Source organism: Gouania willdenowi, chromosome 16, assembly GCF_900634775.1.
Source record: "Gouania willdenowi chromosome 16, fGouWil2.1, whole genome shotgun sequence".
NCBI classification, from domain to species: domain Eukaryota; kingdom Metazoa; phylum Chordata; class Actinopteri; order Blenniiformes; family Gobiesocidae; genus Gouania; species Gouania willdenowi.
In genome coordinates, this window is record NC_041059.1 from 23762837 (window position 1) to 23775413 (window position 12577).

At 38.1% G+C, this 12577-nt stretch overlaps 1 protein-coding gene across 2 annotated transcripts in view; it reads left to right on the forward strand.

The window, feature by feature from the left end:
* The first annotated feature begins 299 nt into the window (after positions 1-299).
* spire1b (spire-type actin nucleation factor 1b) overlaps positions 300-12577 on the forward strand; it is a 39289-nt gene continuing 27011 nt past the window's right edge. For both annotated transcript variants that reach the window (XM_028471500.1, XM_028471501.1), the window contains exons 1-2: positions 300-836; positions 5828-5856. In XM_028471500.1, the coding sequence (XP_028327301.1) occupies positions 497-836; positions 5828-5856 (369 nt within the window). In that variant the 5' untranslated portion in view covers positions 300-496. The remainder of the gene's footprint in view (positions 837-5827; positions 5857-12577) is intronic.

Below are 12577 nucleotides of genomic sequence, written 5' to 3' on the forward strand. Positions count from 1 at the left end.
GGTGTGAATGCAGCATAAAAAGAAACTAGAAACATTTCCTGTTTATTTTTAAATTAATTGTCAAATATTTATACGTACCCCCTGCAATGTGCTCCTGTCCCTCCAGGGGTACACGAACCCCTATTTGGAAACCTCGGATATAATACAATTTACTGTATTGATAGTACTGACTCATAGGAGTTATACTGTATTATATTTGTGCATTATACTTGGATTTATTTTTTATTTTTTCCGGAAATGCAGTTTGTTTGTTTCAGTGAATAACACGTGGTTATATTATAGTCAGAGAGGGAGGGGGGTCATGTGATAGAAGAATAAGCTAGGCCTGCTTGGTGTGGTAGGGACTAGGGAGGATGGAAGATACACACACTCACTAAGACTGACGGTCGGACAGTGGAGGAACAGACCCCTCAGGGTACCGATGGATCCAGGCCGCCGTCTCCTCGGCCTGGAGCTGCTGCCTTATCCGGGCCTCCTGCGCTGAGAGGATGGAAGGATGGCGGAGGAGCACGGTGGGCTGACGGATGCTGGCTATCATCATCATCATCACCACCATCAGCAGCACAGCGCGATGAGTTCACCGGAGGAAGCCGGGGACGTGGACCTGTCTTTGGAAGACATACTGAGGCTGTACAACCAGCCCATCAACGAGGAGCAGGCATGGGCGGTGTGTTACCAGTGCTGCCGGACTCTGGTGAAGAAGCGGCGGGGAAGGAGCGGCTCTGATGCGGGCAGCGGAGCATCATCATCAGCGGCTCTGCACAGGATAGCAGGACCAGGGGATGTTAGGATCCAGAGAGACGGCTCAGTGAGGGTGGAGCACCAGGGCTGCCAAGGTAAACCATCCCAATAGGATTTAGATTTAGATTTAGATTTAGATTTAGATTTAGATGCTGCTCAGGGTCTTTCACACTCAGTGATGGAGCCACTTTAGAACATGAGCACATGATCTTCATGATCTGGATCATTAATGATCTCTGTAATCTTCAGCAGCCGAGACACATGTTCACAGCTCACACACACACACACACACACACACACACACACACACACACACACACACACACACACACACACACACACACACACAGCACCCCATTCTACCATGACAGTGTGTCTCCCATCATTCCATTTTCCAGGGATGAAGAGTCACATCCTCAATGTGAATTAAAAAATCATCATCATCATCATCATCATCATCATCATCATCATCATCATCAACAACAACAACAACAAGAAACAAATGCTTAAAATTACAGGAACTAAGATGGAAAAAAGAAAAGCCTCCTTGATAATAAATCTCATGATAATAGATTTTATCATTTTGGACAATTAAATAATTTAATTTTAAAACTTTTGCAATGTATTATCTAAAAGTCAAGTCACATGATTTGTTTTTACTATTATTTTTGTTTCAATCTGGACCTGTGTTCGCATCATGTGGCTACATATTTGCTTGGCCACCGCAGCTTTGCCTAAGGAAAAAAAAAAAAAACCATCGAAATACAAATATATACTGTACAGTACATACATACACAGGTGAACATAAACACACAATTCAAATTAAAAAAATACATTATGAGCAAAGTCTAAACATAACTTCCAAATTTACTAGCCTGGAGTTTTTTCAGGGCTATATATATGTATAATAAATGAATATTTATTATAGATATCTATGGTGACATCCTCAGGAGTTTCAAAACAGTAAATTCAAATTTCAAGTTGTTACTTTCTAACTGAAAACCAACTATTCAAATTGAGTGTCCAGTGGCAGAAATCTCAGCCCATAACCTCATGTCAGATCTTCAGGGAGTTACTTCCACATCATCTGATTACACCATGTGATTACAATGTGCATTAAACAGATCAAGGCTCACACTGATACCGCTAATGCGCTCAAAGAGAGAAATGGGAGTAATGGAGAGATGGTTTACAATGAATAGTCTGCTATGTACAATACATTCATTAAACAATGCTTGGTTTTTCATTTAGATTTAAGATGCATTGTTAAAATAATAAATAATAGGTTTGTTTAGATAGGGGTGTATTAGTATGCCACAAGAGGAATTATTGACAATGTTTGTGGGATTTTCTGGGCATGGATAGTTATGACATTTGTCTTACATTGTTACCATCAGTATTTGCAACATGGTTGTTTTATATGTTTTAATTGAGGTCATTTGTATTTAATTCAGTTGAACTGACTTTTTTAAAGTGACAATAATGATACTGTGACTAATTAAAAAAATACATGTGAATTAAAACTATATGAAAATCTATTCATATTTTTTTCAACTAAAAAAACGAATGCAACACATTGATCGCTACAATAATGTCTGTGTGTATTTACAAACATTAATACCATCCCATATCAGGTTTATAAATTGTAATTGAATCTTTTGAAAAATGCATAAACTCTTTATATTTTAGTCGACTTTATCTGAAACAGATTTATTAGATACACATTTTTAGCTCACCATATAAGATTAGACAGACAAATTATTAGAATCATTTTAACATCTTTATCATTTTGTATATATGACATTCCCCCTGAGGATTAAGATTTGGTCCTCTAAACACTGATATTTATTAAAATGTTTTCATTATTTTTAATTTTATTATTCACTGACATCTTCAATGAGAATATTATCTTTTTTTTGGGTTACTTTAAATTGTTTATATATTATTTTGTTATGAGAGGATCCAAAAATGGAAATAAATGAAAATTCAACACCAAGGGAGCGTTCATGTGTTTATGATTCAACTTATTCATGGTAGTGTGAAATCAATTAATGCAAATTTAGTCGATTAAAATCTTAATGTCATTTAGTTGACTAACACTAGACTTTAACTGAAAAGGTCCTGAATATGGTGACATTTTGTCTAAAACTAACTTTAATTTTAGTCAAAATATTATGACAGTGTCACATTTTTATATTTGTTATGTTTATTATCCATAGCAGTAAACTATCCTCAAAGCTCCTGAGTCGCTGTGGAGGCTCTTGTTTAGATGAATGCACAGTTTACTTGTTGGATTAGAATTACATGAGCAGATCTGAAAGGCACAGCTGTGATGTTGATGATGCTGGTTGTGTGCAGTTTGCCTATATGGTTAGGATGAATGAACTATTTTTAGCAGAAAGGAAGAAACCATTATGCAGGGGAGTTCAGGCTCTGGCTCTTTGCGTATTATCACACACACTGTTTTTATGAGGTTAACGCTCACCTCTACTTGTCAGCAGACACCATCTTGTCAATGGCACAAGATTGGGATGTTTACATTTCTATTTAGTTTACATTTTCATGTTAAATCTGTCACTTTAAATAATATTATTGTTATTATTGTTATTTGCACTCATGATCTTGTTCTTTCCGTCACTACCCAATGCTCATGACAAAAGGTGAGGGTCGGAACGTAGATGGACCAGTGAACAGAGGCCTTTGCCATCTGGCTCAGCTCTCTCTTCACCACAATGGACCATTTTAGCATCCGCGTAACTGCAGACGCCACTTTGATCGCTAGTCGTTTGCCTGTTAACTCCGTCTAGTTAATTTAATCACTAGAGCAAACGACAAATAGGCATTTTCACCTTTTGCTGCTTGGTGAGGTTTCCGGATGATGTCAGAGCTATTGAACTACACCATGTGGTAGCACAAAACAAGCAATTGTGAGGAGGTCTATCTTTTAGCAGGCTTTTTGTTGATGAGGTAAAAGCTGTGCTTATGTAGCCTGAAGAGATGTAGAGTGGGTTGTCTTTGTCAAGAGCCTCTATTCATTCAGCAGGGATTCTTGAACAGAATTTTCTTATTATTAAGGTCACATGCTTCTGACACAGAAAGAACAAATCAGTTTTACTAATAAAACGTGTGTCAACAAACTTATCCAACATTTTTGAAATGACTGAAAATAATCTGCAAGACAAGTCAGTCCACAGGGAACATGTAAGCTATAAAATTGATTGGTCCTGCATTCATTTGTTACTAACAGTTTACAATGACGATCTGCTGTTCTACTCATTTTATAGCTGTAATAAATACTTAGTAGGCAAGGCAAGGCAAATTTATTTGTATTGCGCATTTCATACACAAGGCAACTCAATGTGCTTTACATGATCAAAAAGTGAAACAGAAAACATTCAACAGCTTAAAAATCAAGAACATTAAAATCAGCAGCAAAAAATATTTAGAATCATCAACAAACACATTACATCATCAACAACATGACTAAAAATCTCTCTCTCAATCATACGCAGTAGAGAAAAAGAGTGCCTTTAACTTTGATTTAAAAATGTTCACATTGGATGATGACTTCAGCTTTTGATCCACTTCTTTGCAGCATAACATCTAAAAGCAGCATCACCATGTTTACTGTGAGCTCTGGACTATCTGACCTGTGTCCATAGATCTGAGAGACCTGCTGGGTTCATATCTGACTAACATCTCATTGATGTATTCTGGACCAAACCCATTCACAGATTTATACACCAGCAGCAGAACTTTAAAGTCTATTCTGAGGCTGACTGGGAGCCAGTGTAAAGACTTTAAAACTGGAGTAATGTGATCTGACCTCTTTGTTCTGGTTAAGACCTGAGCTGCAGCGTTCTGAACCAGCTGTAGATGTTTGATGCTCTTTGGGGGGATTCCTGTCTGAAGACCATTACAATAGTCCAGTCTGTTGGAGATAAAAGCATGGACCAGTTTCTCCTGATATTTCTGAGTCATTAAACCTTTCACTCTGGAGATGTTCTTTAGGTGGTAGAAGGCTGTTTTTGTGATAGATTTGATCTGACTGCTGAATGTAAGATCTGAGTCAATCAGAACACCAAGGTTTTTGACTTGGTCTTTAGCTTTTAAAGATCATATCCAGAGTTTCTGAGAAATCTATGTTTATGTATCATTCTTTTGAAATGCGAAAAAATGCCTAACTAGTCTTTTACTATGGCCTAATGCCAGTGGTCATTAATATGTGTCGATGTACTGTATATAAGTCCCGCCTTCGTCCTATAGATCCCTATATAAATTGAAAATCGCGCCGTGATCGCACAGCCAATAGGCTACGACTTCCTGAGACTGTCAATCAAAGTGAATGCATGCGTAAACCGTGCACGGAAACAAGGCTGTGCGTCACAACAGCAAACAGGTGTCACTCTGGAGTAGCATAGCATCATGGAGGAGCGCTTGGCTCTTATCTCAGACATGTCCATCACCAAAAGAATAACGATGACCCATAGACCTATAGCAATGCGATCCGATGAGACCTTGTTATGTTGTTCTATGTGCGTGGACAAAAGTAGATTGGCAGAGGCAGGGGGAGGAAGTGGAGCTGTTTAGGGAGGGACATCGAGACTTTGTTGGATGGTAATAATAATATTAATAATAATAATAACAATAATAATAATAATAATAATTAAAAAATAAAGTTGCTCAAATCCAAAAGTGAACATGAATAAATCCTCGAGGTGTTCCTGAATTATTTTTCAATAATTCTCAAAAAATAGAATAAAAAGCAAACGTGAGTTTTATTCTGCCTGTATTTTCAGAAGATTTGTCTTAATTTTTCTCACAACTATAAAAACTGTCTTCATTTTGTTGCCAGCGACCTAAGAAAGATGTGTCAAACTTGATTTATTTTATTGTTGCATATTAAAAAAATACTTACTGGACCAAAGTCCAGAGTACTTTATAAAAGGTGTGTCAGTGCTTTGGAGGACCCTGATCTTTGCACTCAATCAATGCAATAAATCAATCATATTAGAATATTTTAGTCACATTTAGTAAAGAGTGCCAATAATTGCCTAATATGAACTATTCTGTCTTCTCTCTGCAGGTAAATACAGCTCTTGCACAACAACTGAGGTGAGTTATTCAAATTTATTGTTTCATATTTCCACAAAAAAAACAGCTTGTGACCTTTTGTGGTTGAGACATAAAACCCTTTTGGACCATGAACATGACAAACTTCCTTGTGAATCCACCACTGAGTATTTGTTGTTAGCGTTCCACAACCACTGTACTGTTTTAATGCGTGTGTTCATCGTTAATCCCCCCCCACGCAATTTAACTTTTGACTTTTGGCCAGAGAAAGTAGTTTAAATGTGCTTTTACAATGATGAAGTTCATAGTGTCACTTGCATCAATTTCACTTATATTAACAATTTAGCCGCATTTTTTTTCTTAGACTTTCTTTAAAAGTCATACAATAATGAGTTTAAATAAAAGTTGATTTGCTTTATTTGAAAAGTGCCATGAGAAGTCTGAATGATATTATATAAAATGGCTTTAAAAAAATTTTTTTTTAGCTTTAATTCTCCTTTCTTTTAAATTCCTGAATGGTTCATATGAAAGGGGGATCCGTTATCCAGGTTTTGACGTTTGACACAGATCATCCCAGAAGATTCTAGTAAGGCCAAACGACAGCACCAATAATAAGCAATTTATTTTGAAAGAACATGCATTAGATCTGATGTAGAAATGCACCTGCATGAGTCCTCAGCTGGATCCTCTGACACACTGGTTGTAAAGTTCAGCCCGGCCAGGCTACTGGTTTAATGAGAGATTAGGGAAGGGGTTTGTGTCTAATTAAAAGTGTTTGTTTAATATTCGGGCGCACGGTGGCTTAGTGGTTAGCACGTCCGCCTCACAGCAAGAAGGTCCTGGGTTCAAGCCCTGTGGTGGACACTTGGGTCCTTTCTGTGTGGAGTTTGCATGTTCTCCCTGTGCTGCGTGGGTTTCCTCCAGGTACTCTGGCTTCCTCCCACAATCCAAAAAAAAAACATGACTGTAAGGTTGATTGGAGTCTCTAAATTGCCCATAGGAGTGAATGAGTGGTTGTCTGTCTGTGTTGCCCTGTGATGGACTGGCGCCCTGTCCAGGGTGTACCCCTGCCCAGCGCCCTATGAGAGCCGGAGATTGGCACCGGCAGACCCCCGCGACCCTGATAAACGGGAATAAGCGGGTATGAAAATGGATGGATGGATGTTTAATATTCTTCCTCCACAGTCCACTCTACTGCTTCAGAGTCTTCAGCTGGTGTTAAGGATTATAATAACATTTAGAAACACTTTGGGGCATTGAGCTTCTCAGTGTTAGCTTTTCAGGAATATTTTAATGGTTACTATACATGGAATTATTTTATTTTACAAAGGTTTATGTGATGAGATAGGGTTGGGCAATATATTGAGATTCAAGATATATTGAGTTTTCTATTTTGGCGAAATAGAAAATGACAATATTGCCTATATCGAGATATATCTATATTGTTTTTAAACTTGATTTTATTTATATAATCGGACAGTACAAATCACATCATACAAAGTATTTAATATCATTCATAGACTACACTCAAACGGTGTACAATTACATCACAAACATTACATCACAAGCCAACCTCAACCCAACTTTGCTTTCTACTTGAAACAATTACAGATTCATGTTAGTTTTTTAAATAAAGTATCGATTCGTACGGTTGCTGTACTGACAACCCCCGGTGCTATTGGTACGTTTACCGAAGTACACGTATGTAGCGTCTTAAGCCTGATTTAAAGTTCAGCGTCAGGACCTACGCCGGGGGCATGCCGTCAACGTGACGTGGAGGTTGGGCCTTTTATTTCTGCGTGGAGGGAACACCTCGCTATGCGATTGGCCTCCCTGCTGCTAGGGGGTTGGGGCTGTGTTGTTGTTACAAATGACCATTAAAAAGCCCTTGTTCATATTCCCGTCACAGAAAAATATGTTTTGTGTTTTTTAAGCATCTTAAAATGTAAATTATTTCTGGATTAATACTTACCTACTGTTGAGGCAGTAGTAGCGATAATAACAGTAAACACACACCTTTTGTATATATATGTTATAAAGGCCATGTCATTCAGCTCCAGGTGGTCACACATAGCTTCTACTCCATGGTTGAATGGGTGAACAGACCGGTGTCCATGTTGACGGCCTGACATCATTGTCAACGAAGACTCTGATTGGCTTTCGTCATGCGAAACAGTTCAATATTTTCAACTTTTGCGAATGTGCGGATATGCGTAAAATCGGGAGCGCGCTCGCACGGCCAACGCACTTGACGTGCGGATCGGACCGCACTGCCTTACAGGAAAGATTTTGCATTTGGTACGCATCTATGCATTGACTTTGTATGTAATCTGGTCACACGAACATTTCGTGACGCATTTGGTGTGAACGCAGCATTTGTCATGTGACCTAAACTGGGCAATGAGATAGAATGTCGGTATATTGATACGGCAACCATACGGATAGCCACTGCCTTTTTTAAATGTTTTTCTGATGTGATGTCCCATTATTCTCAAGTTCAATATCATTTGATGAAGAATTGAAGAATTTTGATCTTCTCAATTGAAGTTTACAGACACCTTGTGACAAATGGCAGTGGCAAATGAACAGTAACAGAGGAACTAGAGCATGTACACGTGTCAACTTTTGAGTCAGTGAATGGGAAATTATTTAGACAAATCCCATAGCATCAGAAAATCCCTAAGCTGCTTTGTAGCAGAAATGAGTTCCCACAAAAGTGTGTGTTAGAGTGACAGACAAAACTACTACCAAGCTGCTGCTAGCTTTTTATGTGATTCCTGACAGTATCAAAGACACTTGGCTAACACGCGCCGTTGAGTTAGCATAAAGCATGAACACAAGTACTGAAGCATTTTTTTTTATCTACGCTTGGATTTTGAAAAGCAAGAACTCCTGCAAGAGATCCGACCATTAGAATGTCAGATGATGCTGTGTTCTTCGTAGCCAATGAGCCGAGTTTATTATGGAAGCACGCGGAAGCATGAGGCTGTCTCAGCCGTCATCTTTATATAAGCTCACTACAAACAGACCTCTCACATTGGAAAAACTCTGTGTGTGGAGTTTAGTGAAGAATGCCTCAAATTATCTATGCTGTCTTTACTCCAGACTACACTAGTCTCGTGATAAAAAAAACACCAAACAGTTGTGGATTAGGTTTCATCACATTCCCCTTCGTTTACACTGCACACGCCCTGTGAAATCAACCAAAAGTCAAGCTATTTCTGATTGGTGTTATGTACATCTGCTTATTCAGATTAAGAAGAGTTCAAAAGCTTTTTCTGCACAGTAATGTTTTGTTTGTGTCCTTTCAGCTGGAAAAGTCACAGTAGGCATACACAGTCATATGACAGTCAGAAGTCAAAGCTGCACAGTCAGGCGGGAAAATCTGAGAAAGCTTTTTTTTTTGGCTGAAAGGAAATGACTTCTGCAATTGCATGACTACGTTTTACCATGTGTTAATCACGGAGGAAATTAGAGAATAGGTGACTGACTGGTCTTCCTCAAGCAGGCCATACTTTATCTCCTTACCAAAACTTTAAATCAATCACATTCGTTTTTGAAGTTTTTGTAAGAAAAAAAAAAAAAAAAAGACCCTGAAAAATATGTCTTTACCTTTTGACGTCAGGAACCCTAAAACAGTACCCTACACAGTATTGTATGTTCATAGAGCATGCAATATGATCCATGTAGATTATGGATCATACCGTGGCCCAAAATCTATGGAGTTGCAAATATCTAGACCTTAAAATCTTTCCTCAAACACTTTAAAAGCCACACTTTATTCATTCATTTTATGCATTTTTTTTTTAAATAAAAAAGTAAGTTGTTATAACCTGCTCGACGGTTCTGACCATAATGCATCTGCTAATCATGACAATTTTTATGTGGGTGAACATAAAAGTGGGTGGGTAGTATATAAATAAGGGGGAAGCAATACAGTGTACCTAATATTTTAGGAGTAGGGGATTAATGGGGCTAATTTACACTCACTTTGCAGGTACCAGATCCCACACAGTCAAGGAACAATGAAGCAGGTAAAAGTTCAGGCTCAAATACAAAGTCCATGACAGCATGGAAACAAAACTCACTTAACTAACCATCAAACTGCCAAAGCATTGTGAAATTACTGCAACAAAATAACAAACCCACATTTACTAAAACAGGTGGATGAGCTTCACCTGTAAGAGACAAGGGGAAAGATGGCCTACGCCCACTTACAATTAGTGAAACAAGCACAGAGGTTTAGTGGTCAGTAGGGCTGGGGCGGTGCACCAGGTTCACAGTATGATAAGATAGACGATAATGGGCTTCCGATAACGGTACAATATTTTTTCAAAGGAAAAAATACCCCAAAAAATGGCAGTTGTAAAAGTAACTATTATTCTATTTGAATGTAACTCTGGACATATTTACATACTCAACTCAATAGGAACCACCCTTGTGACATTAACTATAGCAACATATTATCCCACAATATATCACGACCCAGGATGTGACACCAACGTTAGTGTCACTGCCTCCCAGAGTTTTCATCATGTGTCATCGTCAGCTCGTGTGTTTTGACGCTGTGAGGGTCTGGGGGTCCTGCCCAGGACGTACCCTGCTGTGAACCTTCAGACAACCGGAACAGAATCTTGCACTCCCTGCTACCCAGTACAGGTTCAGTGCTTCCATCACTCTATATATATTAAATAGATTTTTTTTCAACATTTAGATCAAGTTTAACAATTCTATAAGATTGGACAAATGTCCTTTTTTTGCTTAACAATGTAGGAAACTGTTCAATAGGCCATTATCAGTGAATACACTGCAGCAAATACCTGCTCACGTTGCACAGAAAGCCCTGTTACATCATCTGTAATGCACTTTAAATAGGCTAAAGGCTAGCAGCAACATGCACTCATGTCAACATGAGCATCTGTTTGCATATAATGCAAAGCGAAATGCCTGTTCTTTATACATAAGGTGATTAACTCTCTCTGCAAAATCACATCAGTAGATGCCATTTAGTTGTTGTGTAGTCATTAATAGTTTTCTCTGTCTCTTATGGAATTAAGATGAATATACAGTATGTTTTATATTGAAGGATGTCCTATTGAATGAAGGGTTTCCTTGGTGTGTAACTTAGTGCATTCCCATCCATTCATCCATGAATCTAAATAAGCATTGATTAAAAAGCTGTGTACACCATAATAGGGTTGGCAGTAAATATTCTGGCTCTAGTCTCACAGCCTCATGACATCACTACCAATGAATCTGAGAGGTTCATGTAAGGTTAGTGTTTGCAATACAACGCTAACTTAAAAGTCACTGTGAAGCCTATTTTTCTGAGCGTCACACTGATTTTCATTCAATCACTTTTTCCAACTTCCCCTCTGTGACAGGAATTCTAATTCTAAGCCAAGCGGTTTGATCTTTGCTGAGTTGCAGCTGCTGCATTGCGAGGACTGGCAAATCCCTCTTTCTCTCCTTTTTGCTAGTTTTCTGCATCACACATTTTTTCCCTTTTTTTACTTCCATCCCATCATTCTGCTTGGTTGGCTGAAAGCCTGGGAACAGTTGAGGTGTGTTTTCAGATGATTGAGTTAACCTCACAATTCTGAGGACAGCCATTCTTTCACTAGTTATTTTTCATGCATTTTTATATTGTGTCATGTGTCATTTTAACAGTATTTAAAGCTCTTATGTTGACCACATCTTGTGTGACAACCCCAACAAAACAGGGCAGTGTTATTGTAACGTCTGAGTTATAGGGGCTCTAACTTGCTGTGGTAGACAAGAGCACACGACTTGTGCTCTGGGAGCGCCATGTTTATTTCCATTTACAACACTGCCGGTAACCACCGGACGCACACCGATGACGTCACTCACATACAAGGCGCATCATAACACCACAGCACCAATTGCAGCGCTCACATTATTATATTCTTTGCTCTACAAATTGTATTCTCTATTGTTCAAAAAGAAAAACCCTGACTGCTTTCATGAGAATGAGGCTGCCTATAGAAAAAAGTTTTAACAACTCGACTAACATTTAATATAGCGTAATTTTTAAAAACAAAGAAAAATGTTAATAAATGTATATCAGTAGCATACAGTAGGTTTACAGTAGGACAAGTAGGGCACAGGCTAAGATATATATATAAAATTGTTATCTGTTTTTCTGATTTTCTCATAAGTTATTAAATGTAAATCACTGCAGATCTTTGTTTTATGCAATTTTACATTATTGGGGTGCAAACTTTGCTGTTATCATAATTCAGTTGCTTTTAGTCTTAAAAAAACCTTCAAAACAAAACATTATCTCTTTTAAGGGTTTTTTGTGTGTGATTTCACTGATTATTTCGTCCCCTTTTGTGACATTTCACAAACGTAGCTCAGGTCACTGAGCTAACAGCTTAAACCAAAGACTTGGGTTTCTCACAATCAATGAATAATGGACCAATGCAATTAGGCCTTAATAATTTATTCAAATCTTAGCTGTTATTTAAGCTTCTCAAACCCATAAGATATTACTTCTGTGTGTAATCTCATTTTGAACGAGCTGAAAATCCATTGATTTGACACGCATCCCATTCATTAATCTGTGCGAGGTTGCACAATTCAATCGATTTAAGAGCTGTGTGTTTAGAAACCCCTTCTGATTTTCTCACTATTAAGTGGCTACTAGCCAGCTTGCTAACTTGTGCTCTATTTTCAAAGACAAGTGTGTGTGCTGTTAGTGTTTAAATGTAAATAATTGAACTAAGAATTTTATTTTTTA